General features: G+C 45.7%; 1 protein-coding gene across 1 annotated transcript in view; it reads left to right on the top strand.

The window, feature by feature from the left end:
* Positions 1 to 21,239, top strand: part of PTH1R (parathyroid hormone 1 receptor) — a 127,102-nt gene that overhangs the window by 92,396 nt on the left and 13,467 nt on the right. The window contains exons 5-8 of the mRNA XM_074573872.1: positions 8,922 to 9,016; positions 12,427 to 12,613; positions 14,700 to 14,853; positions 20,599 to 20,659. Coding sequence (XP_074429973.1) covers positions 8,922 to 9,016; positions 12,427 to 12,613; positions 14,700 to 14,853; positions 20,599 to 20,659 — 497 coding nt within the window. The remainder of the gene's footprint in view (positions 1 to 8,921; positions 9,017 to 12,426; positions 12,614 to 14,699; positions 14,854 to 20,598; positions 20,660 to 21,239) is intronic.

The following is a 21,239-nucleotide window of genomic DNA, read 5'->3' as shown; positions in this document are numbered from 1 at the left end:
GGAAAATTACTGCTCACTTTATGACCTGCTTTAATAAACCATCCAAATATTATCATCTTCATTATTCTGTACATAAGGGTCAGTCATCTTCTGCCAGGAGTTTTCTCATCTAGCCACACAGAGGTGAATTTAATGGTACTTAATGGTAAGACAAATTAGACCATCATCATTGTTCAGATTAAATGGGCAACACGGTATTGCCTAAGTGACACCTCCCCAGTGCAAAGAACATTAGAAAAAAATGGAAGTTTCCCTTACCTTTGGAGTTGTAGCGTGATTAACAAGTGATTTTCAACAGCATCTATTACTTATTATTATTATTATTATTATTATTATTATCCTTGTATTTGCAAGAGGTTGCTTTCATGGCGATGGTGCATGCTCTCATGTAGTTACCTTGTTTCACCATAGAGGTGGCTGCATTTTAGTGACAAGTGAAGCAATGCTACACATCCACTGCAGGTCTCTTGGGCCTTCTGGCATGAAAAACGCTCTGGAAATAAAAGAGAAAAGGAATGACCTTCTTTTTTTTTTCTCAGTTGGGTGATGACTTTCAGAGAACAAGGAAGGCCTCTTGTCTTTCACACCCAAGCGTGGCTCTGAAGCACTGGTATTAATAAACCTTCCTTTGATTTTTTTTTCTTGAAGTAAATATGTCAAGAGATGTCAGAATCAGGGAATTTGGCAAGATAGACTAGTCGTCTTTAGAGAGAGATTGTTTTCTATTATTACTTCCCCCCCTGGGGAACAGCATCTTTGCGTCACCAGTAACAGCTGCATTTAACCAACGTTTTGAAAGGAGATCGTGGGCTGAGTCCAAGTAGGACAGCATCCGAGCAGATGTAACCAGAGAAACTTTTAAGAAACTATGCATTAGAAAGCATTAAGAAAAAAATGTATGTCTGTGACTATATATATATATATCTGCATTGCTATCTCTAGAAATAGGCCTGTATCTATAGATAGCTACAGATGAACACACCTAAATAAACACCCATGTCCATGCGCACATACACACACACACACATATATATAGATGTCCATGTATGTTTGTTTAGGTGTGTAGTTTTCTCATTTTAGCCACTGTGGGATAATTATAAGCTTGACCAAAGCAGCAAACGGCGGGCCCCAGAGAAAGTTTGTGTCTTTCGCTACCTTTTCCTGAACCATATAAAGAGGATTATTTCACACAGAGCAGCACGGAAACCGCTTTCTGAAATTAGCAAAGTATGCTAAAGCCATCAGAGCCAGGAGAATTAACAGCTCGTAACTGCCCAGTGAGCAATTGCTCTTGGTCTGTTTTCTAAGGGAAAATTAGCACTGCTGAAGGACGCTGGATTGACAGCCTTGAAGATTGATGTCCTCTCTTTAGCCAAGAGAGCAGGTAGGCTGCAACTAGCTATTGAAGTGTGTTTCCCCAGACACCTTGCAGACAGCATTAATCTTGCCATGAACAACCATGGTCTGCAGAAGACAACTGTTTAGCAAGAGTTCGGAAGAAGTTTTGTGGAAAGGTGTCTCAGCAGCACCTTATGGGAAGATAAGACAGTTTTCTCTGTGCCTTCGGGCAGTGCCGAAAGCCACCGCTACACCACAGTCTGTATATATTCTCTCATATTCTGCTTTTAAAATAACCCTTCACCAGCGCAGCAGAAATGGTGGAAAATGTTGTTCTCCCACCCCTTCCCCAGGAGACGTGCATGGGCATCCCCCATCCCGACTGCACCCTGGATCTTTCAAAAGTCTTCCTGCCTCTGAACAGATCAGCTGAGAGATCTGTGGCTTCCCACCCCAGGCCGGGCAGCTCTGCTTTGTTTATTTTCCATCCGATGCTTAAAGAGAGCCAGTAGGACAAGGGACAGAAGGGGGACGGATTGGCCGCTGTTCGCTCTTTGAGGAAGGCAGCGTGGTTAAAACACCAGCTGGTTATCTGTCTGCTGCGTGTTTCGCATTGCTGAATCGCAAGCTGCTGAACATTGGGAGAGGGTATAAAGCACTGCTACGTAATCACTAGATGATAGGCACATAGGTGTATATATATCTATTTATTCTATATTTGTTCTGTTCTTACACTATTCCTGGGCATGTAGGAGACAAGGAGTGGGCCTAAAAGGACCCTTGGTCTGGCCGAGGTTGGCCATTGTCCTTAGAGCTTTCTTCAGTTCCCTTAAAAACAGGAGTGAGGGCAACCTGTATTCTTGGAGCTCCTCCTCAATCTCTGGATAAAACATGGCACACATGGAAAGTCTTGATGCACTAGTAAGCAGCTTTTTGGGCAATTTGTCTCCAAAATACCATAGTAGTGCTTTGACTATGGACCTCTTCCCTTCCACACAGCCAGGCAATAGCAGCACTCCCAGCATGGTCATTTTTCTGATCGCCTTTTCAGACATTGGCAGGAGTAATGGCATATTTTGCTCAATAAGCAGAAATTTCCTTCATTTCCGTCTCCCCCAAAACCAACACTAATGCCAAACACATCCTTTTTTTAAAGCAGGTCAAGCCTATCCTGTTTTCAAGGATGAGTTTAAGGCTAAATGTGACCTACATCTACTGAAATCATGGGGAAGGGGAATATGAGCCAGCAACTTGGGAGGGTAGCTCAGCTCGGAAGCCACCAGCTTAGCAAGATAGACCATCCTAAGATCTAACCTCAGCCTGCCAATCCTGTCTTCATCTGCTACTGCTTGTTTATATTATGGTGGTTTTACTGCTTCCAGGGAAATCAGAGAGGCCTCGAGAATCCATCACATACCAAACACAATGGGAAAGGCACAGCATGTTGCAGGGCTGCTTTATCTAAACTCCCTTCTTCAAACCAAAAATCTTCTGTGCCTGGCCTTTGTTCTCGGAGCTCTCTGGGGTCCTTTTAAAAGCAAACAACTTTGTGTAGCCTCAAACTGATGGCATAAAGCATGTTTACATAGCATATACTGAGTTATACAGATGAAATGCCATCAAAGCGTCATACATTTGCAGCATGAAAGATGGGCAGATGTTTTAAAGTACATGTAGGAATAAAAAAAAAAAAAATGCATTATTCAGATGTGTTCTTCATTCTTGCAAACAACCTTGTCAGGCAGTCCTTGTTTCATGCCTATAACTTAGGCCTAGTGCCTTCCTGTAAATGCTGCAGCACCTTTTAGTGTGGTTCTGCTGATGGTTAATTCCCTAAGTCTGCTGGGAAACTCTGATGATTTATAACAACAGCATAACAATGCTTCACATAAAAACACAAGAGTTCTCATGACACAGCACACAGGGTCACATATAGTCCCCTTGTACCCCTTATTTAACCATTGCTGGCCCATAGAAGATGTTTAAGGACAGTTTATGGAGGCTGGCAAGCAAAGAGTGCTCCTGTCCCTACTTAAAGCCTTCCAAGAGCCTGCAGCTGTGGGGCATTCTCAGCCTGTGGCCATAGCATAGGATTTGGAGAACTTTGTTCTATTAATATGAACAGCAGATTTGGGGGACATATTTTCAGTGGCCTCCTGGATGTCCCGTGGCTATGAATGCTGTAGATAAACTGGGCACAACATGGAAAAGTGCTACCTTTCATCAATACAGCTATTGGGCACCCAAAGAGCTCAGATGACTTCTTAGACATGGGTCTACTCCCACCTTTTTCCTTTTTCCTTTTTTTTTTTCATAGACTGGTCTATAGACCTGAACAACTCTCCAGCTCTGCTGACTGCAGTCAAGGGGTCCAATTTACTTCCCTACACCTAGAAACCTGGCATGACTGCCAAAGATATATTTTGGAGATGCACTACACCTCCTACAATATTAGCACAAGGTTGGCAGATATCTATGAGACCCATGCTCTTCTGGAGCAGCATCTGGGGTCCATGTGAGTACTTTCAAGCATCTCACACAGCGCTCAGTGCTTATGTGCAGGCAACTGAATCTGAAGATCTCTCCTTGTTGACTATCATGTGAATATAGATGCTCAACACACACAGAGACATACGTTTTCACATCTAAATTGGGGTGTCTTAGTCTGAGAGCTGACCCTAGTCACTATCTAGATTGTGAGGACCTGAAGCGCCCGGGACCTCTATAGATGAGGGGAACAGAATTCTGTAGCAAAAAAGTCATGTTCAACACTTAATGTTTTCCCTTAGGCTTTGGAAATCAGTGACTGTTTTGTGCCTTTTGCAAATATCCCTTCTCCCTGCCATTAAGTGTTTTTTTAGTCGCATCTTTTGTTGTAAAAAAAGACAAGAAAAGCAACGACCAGAGCTAATGACTGAAGATTTCTGGCTTTGCTTATCATTCAAAGCAGTAAAATGCTTCCCCTGCTAATTTCAAACATGTCATTAGCAACATCTGAATCAGCAGCTTTGAGAAACTTTGCAGATACTTGATCTGGAAAGCCGTTACATATGCTTCCATCCTCATCTACTGCTAATCCCACCCTTCAGCACAGCCTGCCAACCCCTCAAAAGACCACTGGATCCATTTCAGCTTCGCAACCTAAATGTTGCAGAGTCTTGCTGTTGTCTCACAAAGGGGGAAAGGAAAAGGAGGAAAGGAGAAAGCTGGATACAGGGCACAGTGCAATGATACTCAGAACAGACGTTGCTACCAGTCATCTAGAAAATACGTGTCTCAGTCACCCACGTCCCTCCCTGTGACACTGGAAGGAAGCAGGACACATGAACACCAAAGCCCTGAAGGTTTCATCCAGATGCTGAAACGTAGGTTATGTTTATGCCCAGAATTAAATGAGATGTTCTAGGGTAGATGAGACAACTGCATGGGAATTGCAGATACAACACGGGACCTACAGGACACTCATTCCCTTCTGTAAAAGCAGCTTGAACCAGAAAGAACACTTGGGCTCTAAAAAGGCATGGGACACATGGAAGGACAACTGAATTGAGTCCTAAGGGTCGCAAGACCTCTTACCTGAGACTCAGATGGATGGAACTTGCTATATAAATGTAAATATCTCTATTTGAGCTAATCACCCTGGAGTCCTCTTGTGACAACCCAGTCAATGCAGCTGGTGGCTGAGGGCACAGTCCTGTGATTAAAATAGACGGATTGCAGCCTAAAGCACCCCTTTCTTACTGCTGCTGGGACCTCAGGTGGCCAGCTCTGATGGAGCTATCCACTCTGTAGACATCTAAATTAGAGGACCGCATTCCCTATGACAAACTCCATGTACCCATACTAGAATTTGAGGGAGCAGAAATACTCTTCACACAGACTGTCCTACACCTGGATGCAATGCAAGAGTAAAAGCAAAGCCCTGGTTTCACAATGGATGCGGCCTCGAAACCCCTCACCTGATGCTCTGATGTAGCTCAGAGCTGGCCTGCAGAGGAAAGCAGTTTTCCTCTGAATTCACATCAATGCAAATTATCTCCCCATTGGTGGAAGCAGGCAAATTAGGACTCAAGTTAAGCCCTAAGCACAGTATGAAAATGTAACAGCCAACTGCTCTGAGGGTCACACACCTGGAAGACATCCAAACCGCAGGCAGTGGGGAAGGCATGGACCCTTGTGGGAGGGGGGAACATCCAGCCCGTGAATGCCCATGGTGGCTAGGGTTTGTTTATTTTGTTTCTTCTATGCACTCTCTGAGTTCACGCAGAAGCCATGTCCAGCTCTGTTTTGGTTTCTTGTTCTCCCAAAGCCACCAGACTGCTGTGAAGTTTCTACCTTGAGGTCAGGCTGGTGGAAAGCTGAGACGCAAAGGGGAGCAGAGAGGAAGTCTCCCACCAAACCAAGAGGGAGGGGGAAAGGGAGATCTTGTTACAGGTTCAGCACGCAACACATCTGAAATTGTACTTATGGTTTTCATGGTTCAATCTATTGTCAGTCTCTGAGTTATGGCTGGAGTGAGGTCGGGAAAGCAAGATCAGGTGGGCTAGCTCACTGCGGACAGATCATTTCACCTGGCTATACAAGATAGATGGCTGTGGTTTGGTGGAGCTTTGCAATGTGTGACCAGAGAGGAGGGGGGAAAGGAAATGAGCTGAGGCTGTGCAGTGTCTGAGATCACCATGGAGCATGGCCTAGAGAGGATGCATGGTGCATGACTTGATGGGAAGTCATTTTACCAACACCAAAACCAACTCATGCACGCCAGGGGGGCTCATCGTGCCCAGAACCCTCCAAGAGCAACCACAACTCAACCAAGTGTAAGGAAGGCCTCCAGAGCATTCTTCTGCAGACCTTGTTGGCAGGGGAAGGGGTTAAGTTGGGTACTCCTTAGGGAGATGGCAGATGCAAGAGGCCCAGGAAAGCTGTAAGAGAAGGGAGGAAAGTGGGGATCAGATCCATCCCACACCTTCCCTATCATTATCGCACTCCAGCAGGGCATGGGATGGAGTGGGCAGAGGGCAATATGCAAGGCCGCCAGTTTTGAAACTGATGTTCCCTCATCTTGGCACTGTATTGTGAGTTTTACAATATTTTGCTGACAATCACAGCCCCTAGAATCATAGATATGGAGGTTTTGTCCTTCTGGTTTTCCTTTAGCTTTTTTTCAGCTTTTCTTTTTTTTTAAGTACACGTGCGTCAACAGTTGAAACAGTGAAGGATGTCTGCAGGAGTCAAATTAAATGACACTGGTTAAAGTATCACACCTTTTAAACCAGGGTCTCATGGTGTGGCGAGGCCATATTTTTGCAGGGTGGGTTGCTTCTTCCAGCGGGTCAGTGGATGACCAGTGATGGTGAGTCCACCTTCAGGGTGGATTTATAAGAGACATTAGGTAGAGCTTCTATTGTAGCAGCATGATCTAGGAAGTAGTGCACTGTATCGAGACTATGGACATCCAGGTTTTGTCCATGGCTTGGCCATGCATGACCTTTGTGGTCTTCTGTGAATTATTTAAACTCACATCCATCTCAGCTCCAAAAAGAGGGTTCTCAGACCATGGAGGTGGTTTTTTCAGCTGGCAGATGACTCAATATTTTGGTACCTGGAGGACCTTTCCTGATTCAGCATTGCGGTTTCCACTGAGCTGGGACCTCCCTTGTGCTAGGAGATGAGTGAAACCTGGAATTGCCTTTCGTGCTTTTTTTTTTTCCTCCTGGGTAAATCCAGGTCTCGCCATTCCTGAGGACAAGCACTCCTGGGAACTAGCAAGCATGAGCTGCCCTCCCAAGGTCTGCCCTTGTGCAGCCTTTAGGAGAACCTCAACCTTTTGCTCCCAAGCCTTTCCCCAAGGACCTAAGCACCCCGTCCAAAAAAATTACCTGCCCTGAAGGCTCTCCATGGTGACACTGGGTAAGATTTGTGGCACCTATGTCTGCAAGTGAGCACACCAGCGTGCATGCATGCATGCATGTGTATGTCTTGGCAGCTCTGACTCAACATCCTTTCAAAAAGAGGCCCTGTGGTTAATCAGAGGAATTAACCACAGCCTCCGAAAACGTCCTGCCAGCCAATAAGCAGGCCCTTCCCAAGGCCATTGCTACTACAACGGTGTCGTTGTCCGATAGGAACGTGGATCTTTCCGGTTAAATTTCTGAATGGGGCTCAGGGACGCTTTTGTTCGGCTGGGCATAGTAACGCCTCACAACTGCCGAATTACCAAGAATCCTAAACTTGGAGTAGGATTTTTATTATTTTTTTTTTTAATTTTCACCGTGGAGGCAAGTGTTTTCCAGTTCAAAGAGGATTCCAGCTCGACAGTGGCAAAAGTGCACCAACCTTTGAAGGGAAGGAGCTTTTCTTTCCCTCCTAAAACTCTCAAATCTGCTCACATTGGCTTTTTAGTGCCTGCTGGCTCCACAGATATACAGGGATATATATATATAAATACGCACATACACACACACTAGATTAATATTGGCAAGCGCACCACTCTACCAATGGAAACCGCAAAGAAACATTCACATATCTGGGGATTCTGATGTAATAGGGCTGAGGTTTCACATTCCAGGACAGCATTTCTAGCCTCAAATCAAAATCAGAGCTGTCATTCAGAGCCCAGCGTTACTAATGTTATTGCAACCCAGCGGGTGGGGTGAGGGAAAGGCGGGAGGCAGGGGAGGAGGGAGCGAGGAGAAAGATGCTGAATTGGTTGGTTTCTTCGGGGTTTATTTCTAATTTCAGACGCTGAAAGGTAGTACAAGCTAGGAGAGTGGCAGGCATTTTAACCCTTTTCAGGTAGATATTCAGTAATCCCTGAGTGAAGCTGCATGCCCCAGCACTGGATGAAGAAAAACATCTCAATATTTAATGGAAAGCTCAGGGTTTCTAAGCCCAACTCTAAAATTCAGAGGGCCAATAGAACTAAAATCTAATTACTATGAGCTCTCCTGTGACAGGACCTTTTCCAATGGGACTTTGGCAAGCTAAAATTGTATCTGGATTGGATAACCACAGTCATAGGCTGATATTGATTTTAAAAAATAAAAATAAATGCAGGTGATGTCTTCTCCTATCCCACAGCCAAAGTATGTCCTCCCCATGTTTTCTGTGGTGGGTTGACACTCCACCAGCCTGGACATCAGTCATTCAGCAATGGTATAGCATAGCCTTATGGTTAAATTTTACAGTTCCAGCAAAAATCCCGGGTCAGTGGGCATTTTGTTGACCCAAAAGTTGCCAAGAGATCTCTGGATTTGACTGAGAGTTTGTAAAGCGCTTTGGGTTCCTTTGGGATGAAAATGCTGCAAAACTCCCAGGCATGGGATTAACCCAACTCCATCACTAGTCCCTTGGAAAGAACCCAGCTCCTCCCAGTCATTAGGAAAGATGAATGCCTCTTTCCAAGCTGCTCTTATGTCAAAAAGGGGACAATAAGTGTGCCTGCCAAAGGTTTTCCAGGCCCAGAGCTGTACACCCCCAGCAGGTATGATAGCCTGAATCTTTGTGCTGCTACCATGGTTGTGTTACGATGCAGTAAGACGCGTTCTAATGTGACGCTATTTTTTCCATCATTTGTACTGCAGGAGGTCTTTGATCGCCTCTATTTGATTTATACTGTTGGATACTCCATCTCTCTGGGATCCCTCACAGTTGCTGTCCTTATCCTGGGATACTTCAGGTAGGCGGCTCTGTTTCTACCTAAGCAAGTTGTCACTAGACTGGAAAAGCCTCGGGCTTTCCTAAAAGATAAAACTGGGGTGGCATGTGCTTCTTCAGCAAGCCACAGGATGTTACATCTGTGCTTTGGGCTGTGTTAGTGTCACTTAGGTCAAACTTCTTGGGGGATGGTGGGTGGGATGTTTGAACTTCTTCCACTTGCCTGCAATGGAGTTTTCTAGACCTTTTTTGTAGCAAATGGGAAGAAAGGCGTCTCCAGGAAGAGGTTTGTCTCCCTTGGTAGACCATCGAGGGTTTGCTGTCCCAATTAACCCTTCAGATGTCGGCTTAGATTTAGATGGCTAATTTTCAGATACCTAAGGTTTCATAAGAGAAATTCCACTCTAAACCCAAATATTCATGAAGGATAGACCAGTTGAAGGGGACACCAGCCATGTAAAAATGCTGGACTAACTAACTCCTTCAACCTTCCCATGCTGCTGCTCTACCTAGGGATCCAAAAATGACGACTCATCCTCCGAAAACTGATTGTCTGCCTTCCCTTTCCACCACTCATGCCACGGGATGTCGACCCCTAAATACCATCTTGAAGCTGCGCCATCTATTCCTCATACCTGGCTGCTGCATCTCCTTGCTGCTGTGGAGACCAGGGGAGGGGAGGGATGAAAGGTGTTGCTCACAACTAGAAGTTTGTCCTTGGGGAGAAACCATGCCTGGTGAGGTGTAGATAGAGGAGGGTGCTGAAGCCCCAATCCCCTGAGCCCCAGATTTGCTTCCCTTCGGTGAAGGGAAGCAGACAGCAGGACCCAGAAAAAAGCTGTGGAGGGAAATTCTTCACACTGCAAATAGCCGCATTGTGTCTGGAGATGGACTCAGCAGCTCCCACCGTGCAAGCTCGAGATAAACCCCAGACACAAACCACTGGGAATAAAATGTGTGGCCTTTGGTTCTAAAAGTGCTCAGACCTGTCTGCAGCAAGCAAAAGGAGGCCGCGGGGGTTGTTTGGATAGCAGAACATCTCAGCGCCCAAATCTGTGACACCCACAAGCCAAAAGGGACTGCAGACCCCTCCTGGAGGCACTTCACATGATGTCATCCCAGAACCCACCCCTGCCACCACTCTCCTGTCCTCTCAACCCTTTCTCTCCTGTTTCGTTTCCCACTGGACACGGGCAAAGTTGTTGAAATATTTAATGTCCATCTAGGCAAGACTACTCCTAGTTTCAGGAGACAGGTTTTCTCTTCTTGATGTAGTCAGAGCACTTCACTTTCAGCCCAAACTACATGGGCGTCTGTGCTAGAATATCTTTGTCCCAAGGACAGAAGCAGCAGTAGGGACCGAGCTAGATTTTATCCCAGATAACACATAATCCAGAGATTCACCGACTACATTTCAAATGCAGGGATCAAAGCCCATCATAATTTATACCTGAGCAGTTCCAATTGGCATAATTTGTATTATAATAGCACAGGAAACAACAGTTATGACTATCACAATCCCCTCCAAAGGAGAAAAAAAAAACAAAACACAGCTTTTATTTTTTATTTCCATTCTTGGAGCTGGGGATTTAAGAGGGTATAAACCGATTCATAAACTCATGCATGGCTAGCCAGGCCACAGAACTACAGAGGACAGAAAGGGACTCCAACAGGCCAGTTAGTTGCTTCTTCTCCCCAAAGGCACGATCACCGTTTCTAAAACACACCTCATAGTTATGGGTCTAACCCATTCACTTCTTATCATCCAGCTTTTCCCCAAAAAGGATCTTAAAGCGCTTTACAATCAGCATTTGTGGGGTCGTTGGTGCCATTGCTGGGGTGGAGCCCAGAAACTGCTCAACATGACCGAGCAAAGGATGGTGTCTCTAACAGCAGAGAAAACAGCCCAGCACACTATAGTTACTACTATGATTGCTGCTAAATTTGGAGTGGGGACAAAGATTAGTCATTTACAAGAATCTCTGCACTGTTTTTAGTGGCCACAATGCCTTTGTAGTCCATTTCCTCTGTACAAAATGCAGATAAATGCAGGGCTTGACTCTGAGAAGGGCAGGTTTGTTGGAGGGGTGGATTTAACACCGAAAGGGACACAGAGAGGAAAGACACTTTAGTATCAGTGAGCACTATCTTGCCTTCTGTCTGTACACCTTGGAAAATGGCTGCGTGTCTGATGCACACTCGTTGCACATGCACTGAACACCAGGGACGTGCTCACCACACACACACTGCACACGGGGATGTGCATGCCCGGCGCACGCTGCACAGCCGTTGTTGGCTCACTGCGCACGCACTGCACGCCAGACGTACATTCCCTGGATGTACACTGCACACTGGATGCACGCTCACTGCACGCACCCTGCACATTGGCTGCTGCGCACCCACCGCATTCATCCTGATGTTCACCAGATGTGCAGTCAGTGCACATGTGCTTCATACTGAAGGCACCTCTCATTGCCTCCATATGGATGTGCACTGCACACAGTGTCCTGCATGTGCAACTCCCTGATGGAGTGGGTCTAGAGGAGGCCCCGGAGATGCTGGGAGGGCTGGAGCCCCTCTGCTATGGGGACAGGCTGAGAGAGCTGGGGGGGTTCAGCCTGGAGAAGACAAGGCTCCGCGGAGACCTTCCAGCCCCTTCCAGTCCCTCAAGGGGCTCCAGGAAAGCTGGGGAGGGACTCTGGAGCAGGGAGGGGAGCCATGGGACGAGGGGGAAGGGTTTTCCACTGACAGAGGGGAGATTGAGATGAGATGTGAGTCAGAAATTGTTTGCTGTGAGGGTGGTGAGCCCCTGGCCCAGGTTGCCCCGAGAAGCTGTGGCTGCCCCATCCCTGGAGGGGTTCAAGGGCAGGTTGGACGGGGCTTGGAGCAACCTGGTCTGGTGGGAGGTGTCCCTGCCCAGGGCAGGAGGGCTGGAACTAGGTGATCTTTAAGGTCCCTTCCAACTCTAACCATTCTATGATTCCATGAAACTCCTCACACACGTACTGCACACACACACTGCACTCCAGAGGTACACGCACTGAGCATGGACTGCGTATCACATACCCTGCTCCAGCTGCATGTGCACTGCACACACACCATCCTCCAGATGTGGACTTACTGCCCACACTACCTACTGCATGCGTGCTCACTCCCCATGCCTGATAGAGGCAAAATGCATCCCTGTTTCTTTGCAAGATTTCATGGTCAGAAATAAAGGAGTTTAAAAGAGTTTAAATTCATTTACCAACACCATGGGGTAGGTATTAATTCATTTACCAACCCCATGGTTGAACTATGAGTGCAGGGCAGCAACCCCATGGTGGCACAGTGCTGATGAGAGGAGCTGGGGCTCTTCAGACGCAGAGATGACCCTGAGACTCTCCAATAAATGGGCTAAACTACTCCAACCCTTCCTGTCTCCTCCTCCAGACGTTTGCACTGCACTAGAAACTACATCCACATGCACCTGTTTGTCTCCTTCATGCTGAGAGCCATGAGCATCTTCGTAAAGGATGCGGTCTTGTACTCTGGGTCAGCTTTGGAGGAGATGGAGCGCATCTCAGAGGAAGACTTGAAATCCATTACTGAAGCACCTCCAGCGGATAAATCACAGTTTGTGAGTATCGCCAGGCTTTGTGCCTCTGTCCTCGCTGTTCAACACACCTCACCTCTTTCAGGGGCTTTTTCCACCCTACTGAGGGACAATCTGAGCTAACTTAAGCATCCTAGTGGGGTTGCTCTCGCAATGTGGCAACGAACTTTCTGCTTGTAGATTCATTTGGTTTCTCCAGTCTTCCACAGCTTGTTCTACTACCAGAGACCTGGCCACCAACACCCCTGCATAAAATCAGCAGATATGGAGTGTCCCCTTTTGTGTCCAAGTGCCCCCAAATGGAAATTTGTTATCACGTTTTCTTCCCATTTCAGAGATCCATTTCCTTAATTTGGCAAGTCTCTAGCTGGAGCACTCAGCACACTTCAAAACACTCTTTTTTTGGAAAGAACACAAAATGTTTTGCTGCATTGTTTTCTGTTTCTCCTTGGGCTCGACTCATTATAAGGAATAATTGGTATAATATATTGCATTCTTTGAATATTAGCGATTTAATGGCATTTCCCATTCTGCTGAATTGAAAGGCAAACAAGTGACGAAGGTGAAAATTAGTGTATTTCTTTCTTTTCTAAGGGAAGTGGGAGTTTTGCAATTATTGCCTGATGCTCTCTGTGTGTGGGTAATGGTTGGCTTTTATTAATATAAATATTATTATTAAACCTGGACGGGGATTTTTTTAATTGGTGTTCCTTCTACTCTAACTGACTTCATTTGCAAAAGAAAATGGGTGTAAATGTGTCCATATTTTATATATATAAATATATTGACCTTTAAGGTCCCTTCCAACCCAAACTTTTCTATGGTTTTTGGTTGGTAAAGGATTAGTGTTAAGAGCTGTGCCAGAATAAAAAATTCAGTCTTTATTTACAAGGTACAAGTTATTGACATTTTCTGAAAGTCACTTGTGGTAGAGTCACCATCCCCAGAGGTGTTTAAGAAACGTCTAGATGTGGCACTTCAGGGCATGCTGTAGTGGCAGAGATTGTAGGTTGTTTGGTTGGACTCGATGACCTTAAGGGTCCTTTCCAACCATGAAGATTCTGTGATTCTGTGTGATTCTGTGATTCTGTATTCCTCTCAAAGTAAAGGGCAGCATGGAGATGTGCTGCTGATGTCGGATGTGTTCGGTAGTCGTAGACTTCCTGTGAAATCAGACCACCCATAGTCCTAGCATTTCCACGTTGACAAGATATGGTTTTATGTGTCCTTTTGTACCGATTAACCCTGTGTGGCATCATTACTTTGCAGCTGTTCTCTACTAAGGCTGAGAAATGTTGGAAGAAGGGTGGCTTTGCCCCACTCTGCCAGGACAGGGGAGAATTGAGTTGCAGTCAGGGTTCTACTCAAGAAAAAAGCGAAGTGGAGTGAGAGGTCAGCTTATGAGTATGTTTACAATCAGTGTGTCCTGGAAGTGTCTACCAGGTCTTCCACCTTGCAACTCAGGTGTGTTCAGAAAACACCTTGACATTGTGGGTGAAATCCTACAGCTTCTGTCTGCTCTTGGAGAACCAGTCGCCAAAGCCTACGGCAGCCATCTAGAGTGTCTTCACACTTATTGAGGAAAGAAAGGCAGCCCTGGAGGACTCCGTCTTGGACATCCATGACAGGATGGGGTGACTCACCCTCAGCACGGTGCCCATATCTCTCCATGACCTGAGGGGCAGAGTCGTAATTCCAAGTGATGTGACTTGTATCAGGTCACCCAGACCAAGGAGACTTGGCCACAGCCCTTTGCCCTCTAACATGGAACAAGAGACACAGGGAAAAGATGAAACACAGCTGCCCTAGAAAGCGTGTGAGCCCCTCATGACCGGGGTTGGGAGAGAATAGGATTAGGTCACCATTTTTCCACATGTGCCCTGCCCTCCTACACCTCCCAGCTCACGCACTATTGGAGACGTGATGTCAGGCTGTCTTCTATTCTTGCACTGATTTTTCTTGTAAAAGCCCTGCAACAGAATTTTCTGATTTTTTTTTTCCTTTTCTCCAGCTTGTTTTGCAGCCCATCTTGGTAAATTATGGCGTTATGTAGAACAAGAACTTCACACCATGTTCCTCACATAACCCTGTCTTTCTGTGGTCATTGCAGGTGGGCTGTAAAGTAGCGGTTACCTTCTTCCTCTACTTCCTGGCAACCAATTACTACTGGATTCTGGTGGAAGGGCTCTATCTCCACAGCCTCATCTTCATGGCATTTTTCTCAGAGAAGAAGTATCTTTGGGGATTCACATTATTTGGCTGGGGTAAGTCATGGCTGCTCCTTATGGCTGATCTGTAAGAAGCCTGTTGGAGGTAGTCTTTGAAGCAGATAGTGCATATACATAAATATAGGAGAGGGGACAGAAGCAAGGTGAGCATCAGAGACACAGTGACTCTTGCAAGGAGAGTTTAGCTCTCTTGTGAATCCTTCACCATTTCTAAATGGTGGTATTTACACTGTGGCACTTCTAGGATCTCTAGAAGGGTCAGCCGAGGCTTGGAGAGACCGCACATCTTGCCATCCTTCCAGGGCAGCAGATGTGCACATGTGACAGCTGATTTTAGTGCATCTTCTGAGTTATCCCCGTCTCTGCCAAGTGCCTCCAGCTGAGAAACAGGCGTTGGGCTGGAGAGGCGGAAAGTTGCATGAGGCTGTGAGCATCTGCTCCTAATGGCAGACCTAAGCTCCGATTTCCTACCTCAGATCTCAGTTGCTTTAAAAAGCTCCTGAGTTTTCATGAGTGTTGGAGCACCAGTAGAAACCTGCAATTTGTGGGGAAGTTTTTTTTTTTTTCCCCCCTTTTCTTTTAACTTGTGCATCTTTTCCTGGAGTAAGGAGAAAGGGGTGGGATGCGGGTGCAGGGGGGGTGCTAGTTAGTGGGAGGCGTTGTGGGCACACGCATTTCAGACGAGAATGTGCTTTCTGTTCACTTCTGGCATTAGCTTTGGCTTGCAAGGAGTTATGAGGTGCTGGTAGGCTGAGGACAATAAAACAACTGCTCACAGTTGTTTGAAGCTCATGGACTGTAAGGTAGAACAGGAAACATATTAGATGATCGTCGAGGACACAACTAAGAGTAATGGGGTGTAGGTCTACAAAGGAGCTTACAGCAGTAAAAACCTGTTCAGAGGTGCCTACGGTTACCTTGAAACCGTATGGCCCAAGACCACTTCTCAGTTTCCAGGTCCAAAATGCACCTGGCCACATCTTGTCTGCATTTTAGGACGAGATTAATGTGTGCACCATGCCATCCCCATTCCAGCACGTGGTTTCTTCTGGAAGAAAAATAGTGTCTCTAACAGTGGAGCTCTGAGCAAGCCAGAGAGTGCAGATCTGAGTTTATGGAGGATTGCAGGGTTTTTCTGCTTCGTGAGAGCAAGCAAGGGGTTCACTAGTCCAAGGCAGTCCAGCCCGCAGGACTCTTTCCAGCCTTCCTCCTTCCCCACTGGGATTTTGAGGGAAGAAGGGATCCACAAGCTCCTTACTAACCTCATGTTCAGCTGGTGTTGCCACATGATAAAGATGGAAGGTGTAAATTTGAGTCCCAAAGTTGGCATCCATCTCTCAGGCAAAGTCTAGTCCCAGCCAGCTGGTAGGTTTGGGGGAAAATAAACAAATAAAGAGGGATACTTTGGGGACAGGGCATTTCTAACTTCAGCTGCTGTGAGACAGAGAGGACTTTAGATGTCACCTCTTTTTTAAAACAAATGAACAAAAGATGAAACCCATAACCCACCCTCTTCCAAACCATCAAGCTACATAGAATTTGGTTCTCAGAAAATGGTATTAAACTGTATAGAGCAGACTTAAAGAAGCAATTCCCCTGAGCAAATTCTGGAAGAGGGGGAAGCAGTTGAAAAATAATGCCATATGTTTAACAAGAAAAAACAACTTGATGCTGCTCGTAATGCAGCCAAAGGAAAGCAGTCTAACAGGCATGGGTTCCTCTCATTAATTCTTCCAACCACTGCCAGAGTATAATCATTTTATCGGAGCAACCACAAAGCTGAAGTCACACCTGTCACAACACCAATCATCTATGTGCTTCCAAGAGTTTGAGGCTGCTCAATTTAAATTCCTCTGGAATGAGAACATAGGATCCCTCCAGTTGCATTTGTTTTTGCTTTGTTTTGATTAGCATGATAATGTACACACACCCACCCGCACAGACGTATTGCTTTGATAGCTTTTGGGCACTGGAAAGGGCAACCCAGTCCAAGACCCACTGGAGTCAGTGGAAAAACTCCAGTTCCCTGCAGTGGGCACTGGATCCTGCCCATACCACAGCAATGAATGACAGGGAATCAGCGATAAATAATTATGACATTTCACATAGGTACAGAAAAGACAAGTTTTCCCCAAAAGCTGGGATTTTTTCATTTTTTTGGCTTGTGTAACAATAAACAAGAGTGGATTTATCCTGCCTGGAAATTTCCAAGGTGGGGATAGGGAGCAAAAATCACCCTACAACATCCTATTTCCAGACTACTGAGGAAACCAGAACATATAGCTACTCTTTGATGTCAGACCCAAAGATTTCTGTAGAGTCTTTGCAATCCACATCCTCACTGGCACAAGGGAGCACAGCCCCGTGAAAATCTGCAGCGCCCTTCTTGCAAGGGAGACACTGATGACAGAAAGGAACTTGTTCCTTGCCAGCGCCCAACAAAAATAAATAAATAAGTAATGATATTATGGGCAACAATAAATTCCCCAGCAGACTTCAAGTTCCCTGCAGCTGTTTTATGAAGGAAGTCTAAGAAGCATGACCAATAGCTAGAAAACCCAAGCCGATTCCACTGGCATTTTTCCTTCACACCATGTTAATTTTTCCATCCTCCCCCCACCCCCACTCGGATTGCACTGGCTTTCAGCTACGGTGCAAATGAGGATTGCAGGGAGACCTCGACAATCCAAATAGATCGATGTGTTACTGTTAGAGGTGCTCAGGTCCAAAAATCCATGGTGGTGAGCCCTGTATATTTATCTGAGTGGGAATCATCCCTGCCTGAAAGTATTCGTACCTAACAGGACAGGAGGCATAAGAGGGTAGAACTGAAAAAGCACATGCATTGCTCCTCAGAGTCTTTCAAAGAGCAGGGACTCGAGACCAGATTTCTCCAGTCCTACATAAGGTCCTTATTCATAGGCTTTCTTCCAGCAGTCGCTTTGTGACCATCTCTCTTACTCATAGCTTTGACACATACCTGAAAGCCACTGTTCCACACATATGCAAGAAAAGTGACAGAGGAAGAGCAAGGGACTGTGGTGGGGTGGGCCACCAGACTGCCCAGCTTGAGGTTCGCACATTTTCCAGCTGAAGGGGAGATACCTGACTTTATAGCACCTGCATTGTACACACTGTGTGTATGGACTGGAAATGCACAGCGCATACAATGTGGATTCTGTAGAAGTCACTCACAGCATCGCCGCCCAGTGGGGTTCATCCTGCGTCACACCGGTGGTGCACATGGGGTACATACGTGCAAGGGGGAGGACAAGCATGCATCCATCTGGCTGCGCTCAAAGCCACCCAGGAGATCACAGGCTTTTTGGAGACACTTCCCTTTCTCTGGTGCGTTGGCCAGATGCATTTAATCACATATGACTTTCCTGCTCACAGAGCTGCATCCTCTTGGGTGTCTTGCGGTTTGTGGATGTCTTTGGATGTCTAACTTTGAGGACCCCAGTCCTGATTTTTGGGTTAATGGTTCTCCCATTAGTGGGTGCTCAGCAGGAGGGATTGTCTATCTTGGGGCATCACAGACCAGGACCTTGAAGTGGAGACACCAAAAAGGCAGTCATCACCTTTCAAAAGTAAAAGAGATGCTGGAGGCAAAGCTAAACCTTCTTACTCTTCACATTGAAAGACTAGCTTACCAGAGTGGGAGGAAAAGATTGAACTCTAGAAATTACCTGATGGCCCAAACACTCCTTGTTATATTGAGGTTGAATCTAAAAATGAGGCAGAGGAAAGGGAGGGGGAGCATTCATACCACTTTCTGAAAATTTAAGAACATTTACTATTGTTCACATTGTAAAAAAAAAAAAAAAAAAAAAAATCCCAAAAAACGATGTCAGAGACACAGAAAGACAAATGTAGCCATAAAACTGGTGCCAGGAATTTGCATTGTGTGTTTTGAAAAACATGTCAAAAGATCCTTTTCCCAGGCTTGCCTGAACGGAGTGAGGCAGCAGTGCACAGGGCACAATAAATCCACACATAGGGATTTTTTTAGGTGTAATTTTTTTCTCTTGTATATTTTATTGTTGCTAGGAACCTTGAACACAGCACGGGATAAGTATGAATGGGAACAGTGTCTTTTCTGAAGTGCGGGACACGCTAGGGAGGAACAAGCACATGTCAAATGCATCTAAACCTCTGAAACAACCCATCTTTCAAGCTTAGACCTGCCTGCAGGCAGCAGGCATCTGAACTTTGCAACACAGCCAGTTTCTGGCTTGATATAAATTGGAATATCACCAAAGACACCAGCAAAATCAGATGCATTCAAGCCTTTGATAGCTCAGCCAGTAGTCTGGAGCATGCACATATTTTTCATAGATAGGTGATTAACAGTGAGGAGGAAATAGATGGTGCCTGTTACAATAAATCATCACCATCCCCAAGCAATCACCTTCAATGTGCTCATGGGTTCCCAGTGCAATAGGTTGAGTATTTTCTTTCCAATGCCAGCGGTCGCAGGGGATTATAAAGCTGGGTGCATTCCTTATAAATGTATCTTTGTAGGCAGTGCTGCCGCGCTGGTCCTGAGTGGGGCTCTGTGTTTAATTATTTATGCTTTCTTATATTACCATGGCATTTAAAGGTTCCAACCAAGATAACGGCCCCGTTGTCCACGTGTGTATGAGACAGGCGTCCCTGCTCCACACCCCAGCTCAGGAAAGCGTCCGTGGTCAGGAAAGACTTTAAGCACCCTAATGAGACTTAAGTGCATGCTGAAAGTTAAGCGTGTGCTTATGCATGCCGAGCCCCAATGAGCTTAGACTGTGAACAGCATATTTACAGTCATTGGTGATAAATGTTGCCTTTATTTTTTTTTTATTTTTTTTTTTTCACCTGAAAGGGGCTATTCTTCTTGAATTTGTGGAAGCTACTGTGGATTTGATCCTGCCTTTTAAGGGAAGCCAGTAGGGGACTCAGTTGTACAAATAAAGCAGAACTGGACCCTAAAAAAATAAATAGAAGATTGCATTTGGATATTGGTGATTCTTTTACTTTCCACAGAGAAATGGTGATGCCCACTGTAACTGTGCTGAAATGAGGATGGTTCATTTGGCACTGAACCTTTGGCTAGAGTATTTTGCAAACATCATCCTAAATTCTAGCATTTATCTGCTTCGCGCAGAGTCTCTCACACTTAACAGAGCTTCTAATCCATCCGTGCTGGGAGAGACGGTCTGAGCCTGACTCCAGATCCACCTTTCCTTGGCGTTAGGGGAAGGGAACAAATATCTTGGGAAAGGTGTGCTGCACGAAACCCTTACCTGCTTCAAATTGAATGAGTTGGCTAGAGGAGGTATCAGTCACACAGGTTCAAGCACTACATGTTATGTGTCTATAAAATACCACTGTAAGAAAGACACGGGAACTTGATGATTTATCCTGCCAAGTCCATGCACCATCTCAGGCCCAGACCCGAGCACCTCCCAAGCAGAAACCGGGCGGCAGCTTAAACCTGGACCACTCCTGGCCAGCAACTTGGGAAAGCAAGCTGCTCAATTTTGAAAGCCAGGAGAGTTCACAGGGTGGACATGTCTAAACCATGGCATTTGTCTTCCAGAAAATGTTCCCTGCCACTGTTTCGTTTACCATTTGGACTACAGAAGAGATGTGAGACCAATATCAGGCTTTCCTAGTCTAAATTACACTTGAATATTTAAAAACTGCTTCTTCCACCTTCCTCTAGCCTGCTCCACCTGGGCTTGTCATAACAGAGTCCTCTGGTCCCTCTACTCACCCCATTTGTCATGTGTTTTTTTGTAGGACTCCCTGCTGTATTTGTTACAGCGTGGGCCAGCGTGAGAGCCACTGTAGCTGACACAGAGTAAGTTGCATTGGATTTTCTTTTCTCCCTTTCACGTGTGATGCTTTTGTGGGTCTTTGGGCAATGGTGACTTTGTGAGTGAATTGAAAGGAAAAAAAGGAACGAGGCAAAGCCAGAAGTGATTTCCACTATGAAGTTAGCAAACTTTTTGGGGTGTGTGTGGCAGGGAAGGATAAAGTGGGTGCAACCTTCCCAGCTTTCCTTTCTTTTTACAGAATTTGATAAATGTGAACACCTGTAGCTGTTATCCCTGGGGCTGACGGGGACTGTTCAGAGCTAGGCAGGGACAGGACAGGGATCTTTAAAATCCCGAATGAATGGGAATGAAGTTGGGAGACAGGAGGTTGGGAGCACAGTCAAAAGAGGCGGTTCGGAGCTGATGAGATGATAAAGCTGTAAATCCTCACTCCAGGACATGTGGACTCCAGCACGTCCTTAGGTTTAAAAAGCATTTGTACAAATTCATGGAAGATAAATTCCTCTAAAAGTATTAGATACTCAGTAATGCTCTGGCTCAGGAAACCGTCCTGAACTGCAGATTGTTGGAAGAATATTCTAAAAAAATATCACTACTGTGCTA

This window comes from Larus michahellis, chromosome 2 (assembly GCF_964199755.1).
Source record: "Larus michahellis chromosome 2, bLarMic1.1, whole genome shotgun sequence".
In the NCBI taxonomy this organism is placed as follows: Eukaryota; Metazoa; Chordata; class Aves; order Charadriiformes; family Laridae; genus Larus; species Larus michahellis.
This window is presented reverse-complemented; position numbering and strand designations above follow the sequence as displayed.